The sequence below is a fragment of the Lepidothrix coronata genome, unplaced genomic scaffold (assembly GCF_001604755.1).
Source record: "Lepidothrix coronata isolate B3197 unplaced genomic scaffold, Lepidothrix_coronata-1.0 Scaffold60, whole genome shotgun sequence".
Lineage (NCBI taxonomy): Eukaryota > Metazoa > Chordata > Aves > Passeriformes > Pipridae > Lepidothrix > Lepidothrix coronata.
The window spans coordinates 5,072,143-5,093,616 of NW_016690240.1; the positions used below are offsets into that span (position 1 = coordinate 5,072,143).

The 21,474-nt window shown below is 39.7% G+C and overlaps 1 protein-coding gene across 1 annotated transcript in view; it reads left to right on the forward strand.

Annotated features, from left to right (window-relative positions):
• Window positions 1-15,798, forward strand: part of COL4A1 (collagen type IV alpha 1 chain) — a 133,816-nt gene extending 118,018 nt beyond the window's left edge. Inside the window, exons 46-52 of the mRNA XM_017817331.1 lie at window positions 111-239; window positions 1,652-1,750; window positions 1,899-2,111; window positions 3,564-3,741; window positions 10,305-10,419; window positions 11,041-11,213; window positions 12,810-15,798. Coding sequence (XP_017672820.1) covers window positions 111-239; window positions 1,652-1,750; window positions 1,899-2,111; window positions 3,564-3,741; window positions 10,305-10,419; window positions 11,041-11,213; window positions 12,810-12,891 — 989 coding nt within the window. The 3' untranslated portion in view covers window positions 12,892-15,798. The remainder of the gene's footprint in view (window positions 1-110; window positions 240-1,651; window positions 1,751-1,898; window positions 2,112-3,563; window positions 3,742-10,304; window positions 10,420-11,040; window positions 11,214-12,809) is intronic.
• Window positions 15,799-21,474: the final 5,676 nt, after the last annotated feature.

Sequence of the window (21,474 nt, forward strand, 5' to 3'; positions counted from 1 at the left end):
CAAGGTAACATTGTTTTGAGGTGTTGTTTTGTTGTTATTGTTGGTTTGGTTTGGTTTGGTTTATTGTACAATATTTAATACATGCTGATTTCCTCTGTTAACTTCCACAGGTTTACAAGGCCCACCAGGCCCACCTGGTCCTTTTCAGCTTGTTAAAGGGGATCCTGGTTTGCCTGGCCCTGTAGGACCAGTTGGTCTCAAAGGATTCCCAGGACTTCCAGGTCCCAAAGGACAGCAAGGTGAGAGTTTCTAACTTGCCAGTAGATATACATTTTCAGTAATGTAAAAATAGACCAGTGATAGGCTAGACATTAGAAGATTTTTGGTATAATATTGTCCAGCTTTTTATAAGCCCCTTAAATTGCGTCAGTGATGAGGAAGAGAGTCCTTTTTGAAGCTCATCCAGAACAGATGCCTTCCTAGTTATTTTTTTATAGGCTCTCACTCTGCAGTCATCACATCAGTATCTGGGATTAGCAGTGAGCAGACGGACTTGCAGTGCTCTGTTCAGCTTTTCCCTAGAATGTATTTGTTAGGCTATCTTCTGTCTTTAGTGTTGAATCCAAACTTAATTACTGTGTGTCTCTGAGAGAAGACAAGCATGAGGAAACACACTTGATTCTGGAGCAGAAAGTGCTTCCTGAGGAAACTTGTTCCATGGTCCTAGATTTCTTATTTTAGTGCAGACATTGCAATTTTTATAAAGAGTAGGTGAAATGCAAAGATTAAACACATTAGAAAATAAGAGAATGGAGCAAAGGGTAAGACAAATGAATTGCTGGCACAAGGGCACGTATCCTCCAGAATGACAGGACATGAAGAGTGGGAGCTCAGAAGTGTTAAAATTCTAAGGGAAAGCTTTTTTCCTGATTGATTTATGGTAAGATGATGGGGAATTACAGTGGAATATAATGAATATCTTCTTTCTAATTAATATAGTAGATATGAAAGTTTGCTTTTGAAGGTGGGGTTGCAACTCTACAACTACTGTCCTTTAGGAGACAGCTATGGAATAATATCAGTGATTGAACACAGCAGGGGTTTGCTTGTATGGGATCTGTCGCTATTTACTAGTAGTCAATTCAATACATAAACACAATATTATTTTTTGAGTGATCGGGTAGAGGACAGCCGTGAGTATCTAAAGCTCCTGATGGGTTGCAGAAATGTTGCTGTGGTGATGATAGTGAAGTCAAAATTTTTCCTTAAGTCAGAATTACTGAGTTAATGTAGGACTCAAAGCATCCCTAAAAATCGATAGGGGGCAGGCATATGTGTCTGAAAACCTGTTGGGAAAAACTAAGAGGATACCAATTTTCCCATTCTTCATGACCCTACTTTCTTATGGCCTGTTTTTGATTGAGTCATATGATAAGCAGAAAGAGAAGAGATTGTTGCCATCCCTTTTCATATTCCAGGTAAATACCAGTCATTTTAGAAGCACACCTTCTCCTTACTTCTCTGTTCTTCTCTACTATAATCACTTTGCCTGCAGTAACCCTCTTATGTGATCTAGATATTGAACCAAATGTACTTGAATCTTCAAGTTTATGCTGACATGTACCTGTGCTGTACTGTATTAAAAGGAAAAACATCAGAACTAACGTGAAATCGTATCCAGTAATAATTATTCCTTTTTTTAATTCAACAGGAGTGACAGGACCTTCAGGTGTACCTGGACCACCCGGTAGTCCAGGGTTTGATGGTCAGCCTGGGCAAAAAGGAGAAATTGGTCCTTACGGTCCCCCAGGTAAGCCCAGGAGTTCTTCAAAGACTTGATTTCTTAATAGAAAAATAATATATAGTATTAGATGTGAATATATCTAACTTCACTTCTTTAGTTATGTAGGAAGAGTGCTGCTGTCTGTAGAAATATAAGGAGACTCTCTGTATTGTAGGGCCCAGAGGATTCCCTGGTCCACCAGGCCCTGATGGCTTGCCTGGGGCTATGGGCCCACCAGGTGCACCATCTGTTGCTCATGGCTTCCTTGTTACCAGACACAGTCAAACCACTGAAGAACCATCATGTCCATTTGGAACAAGGCTGATTTACCATGGCTACTCCTTGCTTTATGTGCAAGGCAATGAAAGAGCACATGGCCAAGATCTGGGTAAGTAGAGACCAAATTAGAATTCAATTAGAATTCATTGCAAACCAAATGTTTCTTTCATTTGTAGAACTGTCTTGAACAAATCTGTGTAATTACTCTTGGCTAGATGGTGCTTTATTATGCCTTCTAGTTTGGTACAAGAAATGGTTTGGTGTATATTGGAAACAGTGCCAGTTTATTTAAGAAAGTCTTCATCAAAGTCTTTGATGTGGTCATCCCTGGTATCTTTTGAAGTCAAATTAGTGAGATATGGGCTGCCTAAGTAGATAAGATGAGTGGAAAATCGGTGGGTCCATCAGGTTCAGGTGAGCAGATGTACAAAGTCTGAGTGGTGGTTGTTAATTAGTGATGTCCCTCAGGAACTAGTACTGGGCCAATGTTTAATGAATTTGTTAATAACTTGGGTGGTGGGATAGAACACACTCTCAGCCTGTTTGTTGGTAATGCCAGACTGGAAGGAATGGTTGATCCCCCATTGGGCCTAGATGCCTTTCAGAGAAATCTGGCCAAAGTAGAGAAAAGGGCTGAGAAGAGCCTCAAGTTGTTCAATAAAGGCAAATGCAAAGTGGTGCACCTAGAATGAAATAACCTAGTGCAACAGAACAGACTGGGGACTGGCTGCTACTTCCAGTAGTAGCAGTACAGATTTCCGAAGGGCCGCTTTGCAGTAAAAGACCTGGGAGCCCTGGTGAGCAACATTGAACATGATTTAGCAGTGTGCCCTTGCCCTTTCCTCACTGCTCAACCTACTGGACTACACTGGCAAAAAATGCAGATGGAGAGAAGTGATTCTTTTCCTCTCTTTGGCTGTTGTGAGGCACAGCCAGCCCAGACTTGGGCATCGCAGAACAAGGAAGATGATATACCACAGTGAATACAACAGCTAGCTACTGAAATGGCTAGTTGGATCTGATCAGTCTGATGGAACTGGGTTTGCTCAGCCTTAACAGGTGTTTGGGGGAAGGCCTTTATTGCAATTTACAATTGTCTACAGGACCCCTCAGAGGGGCCCAGTGACAAAAGAAGCAATGGAGAAAAGTATGAGATATATTTCAGTGAAACATAAATAAAAGCTTTTTTACCATGCTGATGGTCAGCCATTGGAACAGGACCTCAGAGAAGTTGTTGAATCTCTGTCTTTGGACATACTCAAAACTCAGCTGACTCTGGACCCAATGAACCTGATGTAAATGGCAGGGGATTAGGACAGGTTTCTAGAGGTCTATTCCAACCTAATGTATTCCATAATTCTACAGGCAAGACTGGACTACTCTTTGCCTTGCCCTATTCCTTCCTCATGGAGCTAAGAGAAGTCACTTCCTCTGAGAGAACTGGGCCCTTCAGAGCAAGTGTCCTCTGCTTTTTTTAGCTGCTCCTGGAAATAATTGTTTGGCAGTTGGCAATGGTTTGAGAAAACTGTGTTAACGAGTAACCTTTCACTTAACATTGCAGGCACAGCAGGAAGCTGTCTTCGTAAATTCAGTACCATGCCTTTCTTATTCTGCAATATCAACAACGTTTGTAATTTTGCATCAAGAAATGACTATTCCTACTGGCTGTCCACTCCTGAACCCATGCCAATGAATATGGCTCCTATCACTGGTGATAATATCAGACCTTTCATCAGCAGGTAAGATTTCAATTTGCTGTATTTATAAAGTGAAGAGGCCTGTGAAAATAGCATAGGGTACTTTATTTTTCTGGAAAAGGCTTTTAATCTGTATATTTTTATTTACTGCCTTTCAATTTAAAATTTGAGTTCCTTTGATGAAATGTTTCAAAATGTGCATGTTTTCAGTTTAGACTTTGATCAAAAATAAATCCATTTCAGGGGAAACCTAAATAAATAGAGTAGTTGATTTTGAGTATAACTGATATGAAAAGATTTACATAGAAATGTTGTCTTTCAAAAGCTATGATGTACTTTGAAGGAGGGCCGGCTCCGGAATGCGGGCACGTGGCAGTGCGACCCTGGCCAGCCCCAGGCGCAGGCATGTGGCACGGCCCGGCCCCGGGCACTGGGGCCCGGCCTTGGGCGCGGAAAGGAGCGAGAGAGGGGGAGCTTCGCCAACGTGGACTGTGCCCTCGTGGGAGATGAGAGGGGGAGCCCCGGAGCACACAGAGGAGACGGACAACTCTAAACCTGGGCAGATGGAGCTCAATTAGCCCTGTAAAGCCATCCATCTAAGAGAAGGTCACTCTAATGAAACCTACGTCCTGAGGACCTCGCTGCCACCATCCAAGCTTGCTCGGCCCTGGCAGATGATCTTTAGGATTAAAGGGTGGGTTCAGTTCCACGCATGCTGTGTCTCACCTAAAACATCCATTGTGCAGGCTCGAAGGCCTTACCCACATCTGCAAAGCCCTGTAGCAACATCTTCTACAAGTGCAGTCACACAAAGATCAAAAGACAAAGGCATATACAGCTGCCTCCAAAGGTGTACCTAAATTAACTCTAGCATGCTGGAACATCAGAACCATTCTCGATTCTGCAGATAGCGGACGTCCTGAGCGTCGTTCCGCCCTAATTGCCCATGAACTGTCACGTCTCAACGTTGACATTGCTGCTGTCAGCGAAGTTCACCTTCACTAGGAAGGCAGCCTCAGAGAACATGGTGCCGATTACACACTCTTTTGGTCAGGTAAGCCCAGAACCAAAAAGCATCTCTCAGGATTCGACTTCATGATCAAAAACTCTATTGTTCCAAAACTTGAAAATCTGCCGACAGGTCATTCCGACTGCATTATCTCCCTACACCTTCCACTACACAACAAGCAACACGTTGTCCTCTTTAGTATATATGGCCCAACTCTCCAAGCTGACCCTGCTGAAAAAGATAAATTTTACGCTGACCTGCGCCACCTTACCCAGAAGGTTCCTGCAGATGATAAGATCATTATCCTTGGTGATTTCAGCGCCAGAGTAGGAAAGAATTTTGAAGCCTGGAAAGGAATATTAGGCAAGCATGGTGTTGGAAGCTGCAGTGGTAATGGTTGACTTCTACTAGAATTCTGTGCGGAGCAACAGCTCACCATCACTAATACTATCTTCCAGCAGAAAAATAGTCTGAAGACAACATGGATGCATCCCAGATCTAAGCATTGGCACCTCATCAATTATGTCTTGGTGCGACAGAGAGATGTCCACGATGTCCACCACACCCACGTGATGCCCAGTGCAGAGTGTCAAACAGACTATCGTCTGGTGCCCTGTAAACTTAACCTCAATCTTAAATTCAAACCTAGAGGGGGCAGTATCCCAAGGAGGAGACTCCAAGTTAACAGTCTCCAATGAGCCACAGTGAGAGACAGATTCCAGGCCAATCTTCAAACCAGGCTCAATAACCATTCCACAGAATCTACAGATACCTCTCCTGTAACACTTTGGCACCATATTAAAAACAGCATCCTGCAGTCCTCTGAAGAAACCTTAGGGTTCTCCCTCAAGAAGAACAAGGACTGGTTCGATGAAAACAATGAAGAGATCCAGGAACTGTTGAGGAAGAAGAGAACTGCTCACCAAGCACACCTTGCACTGCCATCCTGTCACATAAGAAAAACAGCCTTTCACCTTACATGCAGCAAGCTCCAACAGAAACTCCATGACATCCAGAACAAGTGACAGATCAGTCTAGCTGAAAAAACATAATTATGCACAGACACAGGTGATCACAGAGGATTCTATAAAGCCTTGAAAACAGCATACAGGCCTACATACCAAACCCAAAGTCCTCTACTCAGCGCTGATGGTCAAACACTTCTGACAGATTAAATCGATGGTCTGAACACTTTCAGACTCTTTTCAGACTACACCAGCCGTGTAGTCCAAGACTCAGCTATTCAATCCATCACACAACAACCGGTGAAGTACGAATTAGATGCTGCCCCCACTTTAGGAGAAACCCTCAAGGCCATACAGCAGGTGAAAATTGGCAAGGCAGCTGGGGTTGATGGAATTCCACCCTAAGTCTGGAACTGTGGGGGCCTTGCACTCCATACCAAATTTCATGAGTTTGTGGTGCGCTGTTGGGAACTAGGTGAACTACCATCAGACCTTTGTGATGCAGTCATCATCACCCTATATAAGAAGAAAGGAGTTAAATCAGACTGTTTAAATTACTGTGGTATTACTCTGCTCTCCATTGCTGGCAAAATCCTGGCAAGAATACTCTTGAGCAGACTAATACCTGCCATAGCAGAAGGAATTCTACCTGAAAGCCAATGTGGTTACAGAGCCAGCAGGAGTACCACAGACATGGTATTTGTTCTCAGACAACTGCAAGAGAAGTGTAGGGAACAGAACAAAGGTCTCTATGTAACCTTTGTCGACCTCACCAAGGCTTTCGATACTGTGAGCAGAAAAGGTCTGTGGCAGATTCTGAAATGCTTAGGTTGTCCCCCTAAGTTCCTTAAAATGATCATCTCACTCCATGAGGATCAACATGGCCAAGTCAGATATGGCAGTGCAATTTCTGAGCCCTTTCTAATTACCAGTGGCATGAAACAAGGCTGCGTTCTTGCACCAACCCTATTCACAGTCTTTTTCAGCATGATGCTCCAAAGGGCCACGGCAGACCTTGATGATCAGGACGGTATCTACATTCAATACCGTACTGATGGAAGCCTTTTCAATCTAAGGTGACTGAAGGCCCACACTAAGACCTTAAACCATCTTGTCCGGGAGCTGCTCTATGCTGATGGTGCCGCCCTTGTCACCCACACAGAAGCAGCTCTGCAGCGTTTAACATCCTGCTTCGCAGATGCTGCTGAGCTCTTTGGGCTGGAAGTCAGCTTAAAGAAGACAGAAGTTCTCTATCAACCTGCACCTCAGGAAGTCTTCCATCACCCCCATATCACCATTGGTGAATCAGTGCTCAAATCAGTCCAGCAGTTTAATTACCTCGGTAGCCTCATCTCCTTGGATGGTAAGATTGACAGAGAGATAGACAACAGGTTAGCAAAGGCATATAGTGCCTTCGGAAAGCTTCATAAAAGAGTTTGGCGAAATAAACACTTGAAGAAAAGTACCAAGATCAGTGTTTACAGACCCATAGTACTGTCTACTGTCTTATATGGATCTGAATCGTGGGTCGTCTACCGCCACCACCTGCGACTCCTAGAACGCTTCCATCAATGCTGCCTCCGTACAATCCTAAACATCCACTGGTCAGATTATGTAACCAATACGTCTGTTCTAGAACAAACATCAATCACAAGTATTGAGGCCATGTTGCTGAGAACACAGCTGCGATGGGCAGGGCACGTCTCCAGGATGAAGGACCACCACCTCCCTAAGATCTTGCTTTATGGTGAACTTGCCACCGGCTGCCGCATGAGAGGAGCCCTGAAGAACAGATACAAGGACTCCCTGAAACAATATCTCAGCCTTGGCCATATTGACCACCATAACTGGTCTACTCTGGCCTCCAATCGGGAGGTCTGGAGACACACTATTTATAATGCTGCTGATGCGTTTGAGAACGCACGCAGGATCACTCTCGAGGAGAAAAGACAACACAGAAAGACTTGTGCCTTGCAGAATATTCCTCCTAAGGAGTCTTTCTGCTATGCCTTTTGCAACCGGATGTGCCTGTCTCATATTGGCCTTTTTAATCACCAGCGCGCTTGTAACAAATGTGGGTAGAGCCCTCCTCAAATCTTTGTTCACGAAGCCTGGCCATGATGATTTTGAAGGAGAAAAATTTTTGCATTTATTCACAATTCTTGTCCAAAGCGCTTCTGTTTTTTTGACTAGCCATAGCTAGAAGCTTTTTAGGGCTCAGTTTCCTTTTGTTTGAAAATGGTAGCATTATTTATCATACAGTAGACTGCCAGGCTTCTTCCATTGTTTTGGACATTCTGCTTGAACACAGTCATTATTGTCTGAATTAGAGGAAACAATTGCAAAATCAGTCATCTATCTTTTAATAATTCCAGATTCTCAACTAGCATAAAGAGTGGCACTCATATCAGGCATATCTGTTCTGCATCAATCCAACATGTTGAACTTCTGGTCCATTTTAAATTTTAAGGCTACTAGTAAAAACTGTCTTGGCCTCATATGTCCAATGCTGAAGGCAGAGTTGTGAGCAAAAGTGTAGTAAACTGTACCACTGTTGTTAGATGTGGATCTGACAATGGAATCTCCAATGTGCAGGTTAAGTGATAATCATTAGATATAGGCATTACTATAATTCCTATCATTGCTTCTAATTTGTAGCAGCTCTTGCTGATCCCTCTTCCAGTCATGTATAGTGAATGGGAGTGGAGATTCCTGGTAATGTTTTCTCAGGTCTGTATATACCATCAAAGAGAAAAGACAATCTAAATCCTCAGTGGGTTGTAGTCTTGATATCTTGGTATATTCAAAAAACTATATGGCTCTACTGCAAAACACTTGATGGTTATTTTGCATAGTGGAATTCATCTTGTGTCTGCAGTTGTACTCTGCACTCTTATTTTCAGTTTAGTGCAAAAGAATTTAGTGTGTCTTGAAAATGAATGGCAGATTGAGGACAAGACTCTCAAGAGAGCCTGTAACTTTTGTTGGTACATTTTCAGTTGTTAATTGCATATGAATGGAATGGGCTTGAATTTTAAAAAAATTTAAGTGACCAACTTCTTAAATTCATGTGCCTTTTAATGCCATGCCATATTACGCATCCAAAATAGCCTTTAACAATCACTTTTGAAACTCTTGCTCAAGGAGATACCCGCCAATGTTTTGTCTTATCTTATGCCTGTAGAATAGCTTTTGCACCTTAAAAATGTGTATGTGTGTATATATGGGTATGTGTGTGTATGTTTGGTTTTCTCCTTTTAGCCATAGCAGTGAGTGAGATATTGTAATACACCTTTTGAAAAAAAAACAGCAAAGAACTTGAAAGACTCTTCTTTCAATTAATTTTATTAGTTGAGGCTTTGTAAGCAACAGTTTTCCCACTCCTGAATTTGAAAATGTGTAGAAGTGTCACTTGCTGCCTTGGGTCATGGGACTTCTTTTCATGTAAGGCCTTCTACTGAAATACCAGAAATCTCTTGAAGCAAAGCAGAGCTCCAAGAATAGAGGCAGCTTTACATTCCTTCTTTAAAGTTACTCTTTCATTGATGTGTTTCTTAAAATAACTGTCTTGCTTCTGCACTAAAGATGAAGGCAGTAGGTATGAAAGCAGTCATCATAAAGCAGAAATAGAAGGCTTTCATTCTGAATTCCTTTGCTTCTCTGAACTTTCCAGAACCTGACTTAATCCATTTGACTCTTGATTTCATTGCTCTGATAACAGGAATTAGACTGTTTAGTTTTGAATGATTTTCATCGTTACTAACTACAATAGCCAGCTGAGGAGTTGTACAAGAAAAAATGGATTATATCTACCAAATTCCTTGTTACTAGCCTGCATATTAAAATTTCTAGCCCAACTCATATTTTTTTATGCTTCTCCTGTGAAGGCATGATTGATGACTGGATTATTCACTAACCTAGCAGTTCTGAGACACAGTGAATTTATCTAAAGTAAGAGAAGTGGTGCTGCATGGCTTTTTGAAGAACTGCTTTGAAGTTTGTTGTTCAAGTTACTTTGCTAGAAATCTCTTACTGAAGCTAAAGAGCACAAATGTAAATAAAAACTACTTCCAAGGAAAATGCATGGGGGAGAGTCTGCATTAGATTAGATTAGCAGTGGTTACCTTTGGAAGACATCTTCCAGAGAGATGGCTTTTTCTCTGGAAGTCGCTCAGAGCTGTGTGTAGGATGATTAATTGCTGTTACTCATTTCTGATCACAGTAGACCACTTTTAAGTGATACTTGCTGAGTTACAATGTTTGGCTTTTTGCCTCCCATGTTCATAACATTGACCACTCCTGGAAACTACAGTACAAATGGGACAAGGAAAGGACAAAGACATGTAAATATTTAGATAAGAGGTCTCTTGTTCTTTGCTCGTAGGAAGGCTAATAGGAATAAGACTTAATAGTTAAACTGTCCCTAAGTAAGGGAGAAATTAGAAATTAACAAAAAAAAGAAAAAAAAAAGAACCAGTTGGCTGTTTTTCTAAATGAAACCTTGTGATTTTCCTTTGGTTTTGATCATGACAACATTTTCTATTTCAAGATTGCTTAAAGAAAGTAACTTCTGAATAAAGAAGTATTAATCCTTAAGTGCATGCAGCTTATTCATATCTTGGTCTTTCTAGATGCTCTGTGTGTGAAGCTCCTGCCATGGTAATAGCCGTTCACAGTCAAACAATTCAAATACCACCGTGTCCTGAAGGCTGGAGTTCACTTTGGATTGGTTACTCCTTTGTCATGGTAAGTGCACTGGGGCATACTCTGAGATGAGGAAAGCATTTTCCTCAGGCATTTGATCTACACTCCTGCTCTGGGAAAATTAATATCTGACTATATCACTTCAGGCCTTATGAGGGCATTAGACCTCCACCCTTTCTGGTGACTTTAAAAAGAATCTGACCATTTTCCCAGGCAAGGCCTAGGCAAGATCTGAGAAACAGCGTGGATTCTGAGCTGTTAGCACTTTGCAGTGGGAGAGAGGCCACTGTGATGTGGGGTGGGAATTGGGTTAAGCTATTCAGATATAAGCTGTACCTTATGCCTTTTGGACCAAGAGCTGGCCTTGGTCTGTTGCTTACATAGAGATAGCTTGGATCCTACTGTCAGTTCTGAAGAATTTCTGTGCTTATGGCTGCCCGAAGCTGATGTTGCTGATGTGTTGTGCTGCTGTTAAGTGAGACAACCCAGTGCCACCTCTGGAGCCCTTCAGCTTCTCCTTGAGCTGAGGAACAAAACAGCAGTTAGACACAAGAGAGGACAAGGAGAGAAGTATGAAGAAATATTTGTGCAAGAGAGTTCATAGATGTTGTGGCAGATGAGGTGAAGGGTCCTTCTCTGATCAATGCCTTTGCATTTTTCTAGCACACCAGTGCTGGTGCAGAGGGCTCTGGCCAGGCCCTGGCTTCTCCTGGTTCCTGCCTAGAGGAGTTCCGAAGTGCTCCCTTCATTGAATGCCACGGCCGGGGAACCTGCAATTATTATGCAAATGCTTACAGCTTCTGGCTTGCCACTATAGAGAGGAATGAGATGTTCAAGTAAGTTCATGATTTATTTATCGATCTTTGAGACTCAGTCAAGCCTTGTCACTGAATAAAAGAAGTATTGTTTGAATGTAATACAGGTTCAAGTATTAGCTGTCCCCTAGTCCGGTTAGTATATGTAGTTAATTATTTTCATAACAGTAAATAAAAATTAGTAGCTTTTGGGATAATGTATCATCAGTTAGTGTTCATAATGTGTCATTTGTACCCTGTATTTTGCTTCTCAGAATAATCTAACAATATTTGCAATTCCACTATGCTTGATTGTATTCACTAGGCGGTAACTAGGATAGGCTGACATATTGATTGAAATGAAACATTTTCCCGTAGTGGATGTTAACATGTAATAGAACCACTTGAAATTAGTACAGGTATTGAACTGAGTGGAACAATTATTTACCTTTCTCTAATGTGAGAGGAAGTATGTTTGAATAAAATGCAGCTGGTGGTAGTAGGCTTTGTTCTGGTCTCCTGCACATATGTATTTTTTAACACAGTCTAATTTGCTCTATATGAATTTTATTAATTTTTTAGCACAGCTTAATTGATCAGCAGACATTTCTCTGGAGTGCAGGCAAGCACTCTCTTCCACCACAGTCCTGACTGCTGCTCCTGGTACCCTTTATCTCTTTGTGTCTTCTAGATCTGTGAACACTGCTTAGCCTGTCTCTGTCAGAATGAAGCAGGTTGTTTAGCCAGTTTTCACTGTTTGTTTATCAGATAATTGTCAACTCAGTAGGTAGAAAAATTGAACACTGGGACTGATTATCACTGGGATTGTGATAATCTCCTCAACCAGAAAAGCTACTGAAAACACCCATCACTGGGGTAAGCGCTGGCTCCCTAGGAAAGAGGAAAGCTGGTCAGAAGAAAATTTAGAGGAGTCAGCACTACAGTTGTTTGTATTCATTGAGTGCTTCCCAGAGACCTCTAAACTTTTCTGGCTACAAACTATACCTTAGATTCTATAAAATAACCTCAGATCATGGAACCTGCCCTACTATCATAATTCATAAATACTCCTGAATTTCCTGTAAACTCGTAATCATTTTTAATGAAAAGCATTAGATGTAAGCACACTTTTGTCTGAAATGTTTTATTTCCAGTTGCTGGGAAATATCTTATGATAGGCTGAAGATTAAAGGCTTTGGTTTCTCTTTCTATATGACATCAAATAATTTCCTTTGCTGGTTTTTCATTTTCTATAAAGTCACAAGAGTTAGCAGAAACTCATGAACAGTCAAATGTCTTCAGCTTCTTTGCCCAATTTTATTTTACTACACAAATTCTACCATGTTTTCAAACTGCTGCTTTAACAGATAGTGTTTTCTGGTTAAGAAAATGTTCTGCCTCGTGACAGAACTGACTTCTAAAGTAACTGAGGCATATTTAAAACTAATCTTATGATAGTTTGTGACCAAATTTGGAAGTGATTACACATTGGAGAACTTAGGACACCTTCTTGACTCAGCACATCTTGAAGAGACACGTGGCTGCATTCAAAGTTTGTGTTGTCAGTTATACAGTTGAAAACTGTCTCTTTGTATCAACAATTGTTAATGGGTGTTTTAATTTGTTTCTTTTTAATAGGAAACCAACTCCCTCAACTTTGAAAGCAGGAGATCTACGCTCAAATGTTAGCCGTTGTCAAGTCTGTATGAGAAAAACATAATGACTTTTGAATTTCAACTAATTTCACACAATATGGTGCTATTCGTTTAACAGCAATGAAGCCTAGACATATATCATATGTACCTCATTGTTGTCCAATATGAAAACAGTAAAGTGCCTTTTAGGAACTTGCATAACTAACACACACTGCTTTACTGGCCCTGTCCTTGCTAAAGAAGAAAAGAGACAACAAAGATAAGCTTCAAATGTTGACATGCCAAATGGCACTTTTGATCAAAGTATATGTATTTTTTATATAAATGCAATGCACTGATAGAATAAAAAGTCAGCATTTATCCAGAAAAAAATGCAAAGGTGCTAGGAGGTATGCAGTTCTGCCTTATACTGTTTGACCCCCCTTTCTCATTCTTGTATTATATATCTAGATTCATTTTTCTTCCCCAGATAAGTTTGTTGTTACCGTTATTTAGGTGTCTTAAAATTCCAAACTCTCGGGTATGTACTTATTGTTCCTGTACAAAGCAATACTAATGTAAAAAAGAGGTTTGGGATTACAGACTGTGGTTAAGTAACATGTAACCATCTTTTCACAACATAGAGTGCCATCCTGCAAACCTTTGCTTCTGTTTGTAGTCTTTAGTGCTGTCAGTTTTAATGGGACTACATCTGGAAGAGATTGCCAAATTGACTTCCCAGATAGGCAAGTGTTTCTGCTATGTTGGTACTATGCAGCTTCTTTATGCAGTAGAACAAACTTTCCTGTGGAATAAAGAATGATACAGCAATGGTCAAGAAAAAATTATATATAAATATTTTAGTAATTTATATAGATACAAACCATTAGGCAAATCAAGCTCTGAGTTTATAATTTCAAAAAAAAGCTTACAAAAGTTTTCTTCTTTTTAGTATCATGAATTAGGTGTTAAATGCCAAAATATGATGTGAAATGTTCACTTTACATAGGCCATTTCAATGCTGATGTTGCAGAGACTGAACCCAGGTTAATAGCTATTTGTGTTTATTATAGTAAATCCTGCTTTGAGCTTATAGTCTTTATTCTGTATTTAATATTTTTCAGGGTTTTAAACACTACTCACACACTGAATGACTTGATTTTGAAAAGTATAAGGCCTTAATTTTGTTAATACTGTGCCAAAAAAATTCTTCAAAGTGGCCTCAGAAATATTTCTAAAGAATTTCTATGCAATGATACCATTGTTTGAGCACGTTTGTGTCCAAAGATGTTTTATAGACTATTACCATGCGAATACCAAAAGATTTTTACAAATGCCAAGGCCTTTGTGTAATTTCTTACATGTGTATTTCTTAAGAAAACAAGTTTGTAATAAAACTATTTGTGTAAAAAAAAACAGAAGAAAAGAAGACGTTTTTACTAATTTGTTATTATCATTAATTTACAACAATGAATTAATTTTTAATAAGCCACAAATAAATGCACAAGCTTGATGCAATCCTAGATGATTTTTGTTTTGCACATCTTTCAGATGTACAAAGCATCTTGTAAAGGGGGAAACAGGACACTGTACTGACATCTCTATTGTTACCTTGTAAGAACTTATACTGTTGGATGAACCATGAGTTATGCATCTATTACTGAAATATGTTTGATGTGAAGATGTTACAAAAATCTGCTAACTTCATCTTAGCTGATGGGTGTTAATCAAATTATACACGTTTTTCACTCTTCCCTTGAATTTTTCATGCACAAATCAGAAATTATTTATACAGGATAAAAATTAAAATATCTCATATAATTTTTCTTGTAAGTGGGCAATGTAAATCTTGGATCTGGTTGAAGAGGAAGTGGGCCATGCTGTCATCTTCCTTGGCAAAACAATACAATTTGTTAATATTTTGTGTTGTTTTCCAAAATTTCCGAAGAGACTGCAGCTGCTGCTGCTGTTCTGAACTCACTTTCACTTAAAATCCTTAAGGACATTCTCTGACCAAATGGCTGAAGGCCTTTGTATAGAAATTGGCCATTTTCCTTTAGCAATAATTCTTAACTCTCATGGAACTTTTAGCAGTTGATCATTTTATTTATGAATGACCATTCCTTATAAAAGTCCCTTACCAGCCTATAAAATACAAGAATCTGATTATGTCTAATCATCCAAAGTGCCACTTAATATTCAGAAGAAGAGAAGACTGTAAGGTGATTTCTTGTGGCATCTAGGAAAAATTAAGCAGACATTCTGTCTTTGCTAACTCAGAGGATCCAAACTGCTACTCCGACTTCGTAATCACACTCTAGAGCTTATCTCTTGGTCAGCTAGGGATTTAATTTGCTATGGTCAAATTGTCTCAGAACTGCCAGACAGCTGAGTTTATGAAGTCCTTCATGCATGTTTAAATAAGATCTGTGTGTAAGAATACAATTCGTGTTGCTAATGAAGGGACTACTGTACTGTAGCTGGGTGTGTATGAATCCTTGTCTTCTCAACTGGGAAAATTTGGAAACCAGGTCCTTTCAAAATTTTCAAAAACTGGTTGAACTGTAGTTTGATGTCTTGCTTATGCAGTAGTAATTAGTTAATCCATAACCTCCAGCTCATAAAATGACCTAAACCATTGTCATGATAAAGATGCTATTTCTACCGATCAGATCTTCTGAAAAAGTGTGACTGCTAAATTTTGATGCCCTGGATGAGGAAGAGCCCATGTACTACAGCAGAAGAGAAGTGTGAAGTACTTCCTTTCTTTCAAAAATCTCTGAGTATTCCCGTATTCAGTCATCTATGACCAGCGTTGTGGCTACAATACAGTTCATTGTGTGAACAGGCAACTGAAAACACATTAAATCATCTTGCATAAGCTTCAATTTCAGGAGGAAGCTTTCCTAAAGAAGTACAGCTTACTTAGTTTTTGAGTGCAGTACTTGAAGAGTCACTGTCATGACCCAAATAAATAAATTTCTGAAACAGCAGGTGGTGCCCTCACTCTTTGTAGTAACATTGGGACTGACAACTTTACACTAACAAAACCACCTTGGTCTCTAATCCACTAACAATTGGCTATATGATTATTTTCCCAAGTCTCCGTCTCTATTCTGACATGTTCTTGTCACCACCAATTTTCCTTTTGAAATAGGGATGAAGCAGTTTTCAGTTAAAAAAATAATTCAATACATACTGCAAAATAAAAAAGGAATATAATGAAATTATCCAGTATATATTTTGAAACAAATTATCTCTTAGCCTGTGTGTCTTTTCTGATACATGTACATCCAATTTATAATTACATGGTTTTTTCTATTTCATAGTGATAACTTCCTTGATGAAATACACTTTTTTCTATGAAACAGGACTCCTGAGAACAATATCCCCATACTAGGCTCCCAGAAAAGTGATTGTATTAAAGCCATATCTTTTCATGACTGAAATTGTAAAGCTACATGACTTTGAGAATTCCTTTCCTACCCTTCATGTTTTACAAATCTTGAATAATCTGCACTAACTACACAAGGTGGAACATAAACATGTAAAACACAGGGCTGGAGGAAAGTCCTTCCAAAAAAATGCAAAGAGGGGTGTGTGTGGGGTTTGACTATTTCTTGCTGGCAAACAATAAGCTTGAGGTGTTAATACCTGTGGGAGGATAAATCACTACTACTTCTCATGAACTCAGGAATGCATCCTATTGTAAAGATATTTCACCCAGCCAGGCTTACTGACACCACATTCTCTCTTCAGCTCCCACTATAAGAGGATGATACTCTGAGCGGATATCCTTACTTACATTTTGATGCTGATTTGTGAAGATGCATTCCTTTCCAGCTTTTTATTGTCTTCAAATCAAAGAGAACAGAGTGTAAACATTCAAAAGATTTAAAAATCTCTGAATCTTTTACATATGTTAGAGATCTGCCTTTATTTTCCTCTGGCTATATGCAGTCGGCTCTATTTATTATAATTGGTGTGCAGAGGACAGAAGACTTGACAGAGTGAAAGTTATAGATGGAACATGATCATTTGATGCTCTGTCAACTCCTGTCTTGCCTAAGAAAACATGTTAGATTCATGCAGAACTGTGGCAGGCTTCATTTGTCCTCTCAGCTTCCTGAAGTATGATTTATAGTGTAGTAAATAAGCATGTAAAATGGCCTGGGCAGGGGAGAAAGTCCTTGTAAAAGAGTTTAAAGAGCATTGATCAGGCCTTTTTGTTCTTCCTAGTGCACACCTTTTAGATCAGTGTAACTTATGGTGTGTTTTCTCTAGAACATGCCTCTCAGTCTTGCACCACAGTGCTTATTTCTCGCCATCAGTTCCTGGAAGAGGTTCAAAGTGGAGAGTGCTAGAACATGCCTGTTGTTATCTTCTGCCAAAGCTTTTGTTATCTTTGTGGGCATAGTAGCTGGCAGTGGAAGATGTTCTCCTCTTCCTATTTCCTCTAAATAATTATAGCAGCATTTTTTCCAGCCTAATTTTGGACATGAACTTGTTTGTGAGATGTGATCAAAGTGGCAGCAAAATCATAGGGACTAGAAATGCAGTCACATGAATCCCATGTCAAGAGTTGTTTGTGTACCACTTTCAAAAATGTATCTGGGAATCCCCACATGAGCTGTGATGCTCAAACACTGATTCCCAGTGTAGTCTCAGTGTGCATTTTTTCACAGTTCTATTGAGGTCCACCACCTATTTCCCCAGCATAGATGTGTTGCTGTGTCTGTGGTAACTCTGACCAGTAAGAAGGTGAGTACCAGACAGAAGTGAATGAAGACTTTTGGTAGCTCAACAGTCACATCTACAAACAAAATTACTGTTTGCTCTTATTTCCACATAGACTGACTACAACTTTTTCACAGATTTTTTGACCACCCTTGATGAATTGGGAACTGTCAGCTGTTTCTGTTCAAAGCCTATCCAGGCCTTTTAACATTGTCCCTGAACTGAAGAAAGGACCTAGCCCAGGGCAATGACAGACACACCCTGTCTTATTCTCAGCCTTCCCATTCCCAATAAAAGAACACATAGAAAAGAAAAGAAGTGCTAGCGTTCCCCAAAAAAATTTACCTCTGTTCAAAGGCAAATTTTACTTCAGGGGAAGATGACCTCTTTAGAATGGGAAGAAAAAATTGGAAATGGAAATTTGAGAAAATATTCTCTAGGTTATATATTCACATTATAAGAACAGTTAGAGTAAGAAGGGCAATATATGCTATATATTTTTTCTATATATCTTTGTATTAAAAAATGCTGTAATCACCTATAGTTATGTGGGAATTTGAGGGATTCCCTATAGAGATGGGGATTTCTTAACAAGAAAGCTACAGAAGTTGTGAAGGCTGAGTTGAAAAAACCACAGAAATTTCAATGACTGAGTAGAGTCTCCTGAACACAACCTTGCACATTTGAAATAAAAATTGTATTCAGATTACAAAGATTACTGTGATTGCTAGTGGTGCAAACCAGAAGCACTTTTCCTAAAGGGAGGCACTGTACCCTGGGAATCATGGGTACAAGCAACAGGGAGATGAGTTAGGATTCTGTTCAGCTGAGGTACTTTGGAGTTCCTGCGAGGTGACAGTAAGAGCCACTCTCTTTTTCAGAGAACTGACCTAAAAAATTGAGTAGATCCTACAAGTCAAAGGGAAAAGTTCTCTTGAGAGGACAATTGTGAAGAGGATCTGAAAGCAATGGCCAAGTGCATGAACCACCAGTGAAAAATATGAACTATTCCATGTAGCTTTAGTACCAAACCAATTTTTTTATATTTTCTGTTGTGATCTGTTGTAATCACAGAAATCTAGCCACACAGGTATATAAATAACTATTTGCAAGAAGTAATTTTCTTTCCAGAAACGCAGTGTACAGTGGAAATTTTTAAACTTTTTCTTTTCTTTTTTAGGCAAATTGTACAGAATCAGAGAGAGATTAAGAGAGAGAGAATTTATAGTTGTTTGTTTGCTCTTGCAAAGTACTGAACATGACCCCTCAGGAATGTGTAGGAGAGGAAATGAAAAGCAGACGTGGGAAGCTGAAAAAGCAGCACTTCTCCTCTATCATTAAGTATATAATGAGGTAGATTACATCAGTTGTTGGCCTAGCCTCCCTGGTGAACAGGTGTCATAGATACAGCACTGTCTAATCGAATATTAACTCATCATGTGGCAGCAAGTACTAGGAGAGGGAATGTGTAAGATCATCTACCTCCTTTCACATGCAGCCAGCTCTTCCATGAGGCACCAAGGTTCAGCAAAGGACATTCTTGTCATTCCTATGAGTTCTTTTGAATCTAATTTTACACAGTAGCATAGACTTCTAACAACCAATTTTTTTCCGCTTCCTTAACAAAAATACATTAGATATTACCATATGAACAACTACAAGCTCAGATAAAGGTTATGTTTATGCACATTGTTGTGCAGTAAACCCATAGGAGCTTAGTACTAACTGTCTTCAACCTTTACTTAGGATAAACCAATATACAAGATTTTTGCTTCATATATTTCTAAGTTGCTTACAATTGCAAATAAATGCCATTGCTCTCATTTTACAAGCAGAAAAAGTGAAAGTAAGGTGGCTTGCAGTCAGTTAGAAAGGAAGTCATCCCTAGACCGATGCCTGATGAGAGTCACTTTCTGTCTTTTCAGTCACTTTGTTGAAGGAGGAAAAAATCACTAATATGGTATTCAAAGTAGAGTTTCCAAAGCCAAATAATGATAGATAAAATGAAGCAAGATATTTTTTTTCCAGGAAATATAGCATGTCGCTTACTCTCTTTTTCTTTGGGCTCCAGGAAGAGTCACTATAAAAGGAGAAATGATGATTAGGAGAGGTTATTCTCCATAACCTCCATATGTCCTGCCATATGGACTTTTTTACAAGTGTCTGCTTTGATCCATTCTAGCTGTGCTTTTTTCCGAGATGAGAAGCCTAAAACTCCTTTACAGTTTCAAGAAGGGGATTAAAAGCTCTTGCTGTTTAATAGAGAAAGATCTTAGTAAATTGGATGTAAATTGACCTTTAAAATAATCGACCATGAGTGTTCTTTATAACCATCAGAAAAGGGAGATTTGGAGCTGTATTTTCAATAAAAATATAGATGTTCAGTGTTAAGGCCTGACAAATATGCATAGCTGTTTGATGGGATTGGCTGGTCTGGCAGGACTGAAGTACTAAAGTACTAGAATGGTTTCCATCCCAAATTGGTTTATCACTTAGTGAAAAGAAATGCACAGCTCTTGGCCATATCTGTAGTTTCCTGTTATTAGATAGTACCCTTCCATGTTCAAGTGGGATTCTTACTATGGATTATATAGCCACATATATATATTAAAGTAATAGATATAATGCCTATGCCTAAAATCAACAGTTATTTTATATATATTTTGCATCTAAGAACTATTATTCCATCATCAGTACTACCAGTTGCAAACATTTTTAAAATTCACCTGGCAGAAGGGTGAACCTAATCTGTGATAACTAAGAAGTCTTCCTGGGTAGTTTTTAATTCCTCGACGAAGGTGGGAGATGTGCCAAGAGCTGGAGAGTTCTGGGTGCAAATTTGAGCTCTGACTCAGCTCCACCTTGAAAGGAGGTACAGGTGCAGACTGTTCCCTCTCCACCCAACTTACTTTTGGGAAGAAGCCCAGCACAGGGAAAAAAAAAAGTACAAACAAGCTGGTTGTGACCTCCAGCCCATTCATGTTGTGGGCAGTCAGTGAGTTAAGACTGACGATACGTTGTGTGGTAAATTTGCTCTGGGGCTGGGATATGACCAAGGTCCTTGACTGAAAAACACAACTCCTGCCCCACCCTACAAATACAGCTGGCGTCATCCCACTCTGCTTCTGCTCATTAACATTAGTCCATAGGAGCAGAGCTGGTGAGGCTTGAGCACCTCAAAATATGTGATGTTTTTTAAAAGAAGGGTTCAAAACAAGCACTGCTGAGCCACCTGTTGATGATAAAGCCTTGTCAATTTATTTGAGATTAATTGAGGATGTCTCTGTGGGTTCTGTGTTGTATTACCTTCAACAGCTTTCAGATACCTTGATGTGACAGAGGCGGTGAAAGGAGGCAATCTTTTTGAACTCTCACTTCTGGAAAGGAGACCAGTTAGAGCTTGTCATACGTTTCTATTAACACTAAATATTTTAGCAAGCGCTTGCCATTTTAAGTGTTGTGGGGAAAACAAAGCAGTCATCTGCCTCCTCTAGCAATTTTCATAGCTCATGAGACTAATACTTCCTGTCAGGTAACTGGAGCGATTTTTCATTCTGTACAGCTGACAGCCTTTTTGCATTTGGTATTGAAATCATAGGCTTCAGCCTTATGCCACAAAGAACATCCTACATATTTTAATCACTTCCTAGAATCACTCACCTTTTGAAAGAGGCACAGCACTGTGCTGCAAAGCACAGAAAGGACAGCAGTGAGACTACAGGATTCATAATCTCTGGAGGATTTGCTGGCAGAAGTGAAAGGCATTGATAACAGGCTCTGATGTGATCTTGGTGAACTTGTGCTCCTTATTTTTATGTCATCCTCAGCATGTGCTGTGAGTTGATCTAGATTTTAATTCTTTTAAATAGCCATATTATTGGTGGGTCCTGGAGGGCTTGTTACAGGAGAAAAGAAACACAATAGGAATATTC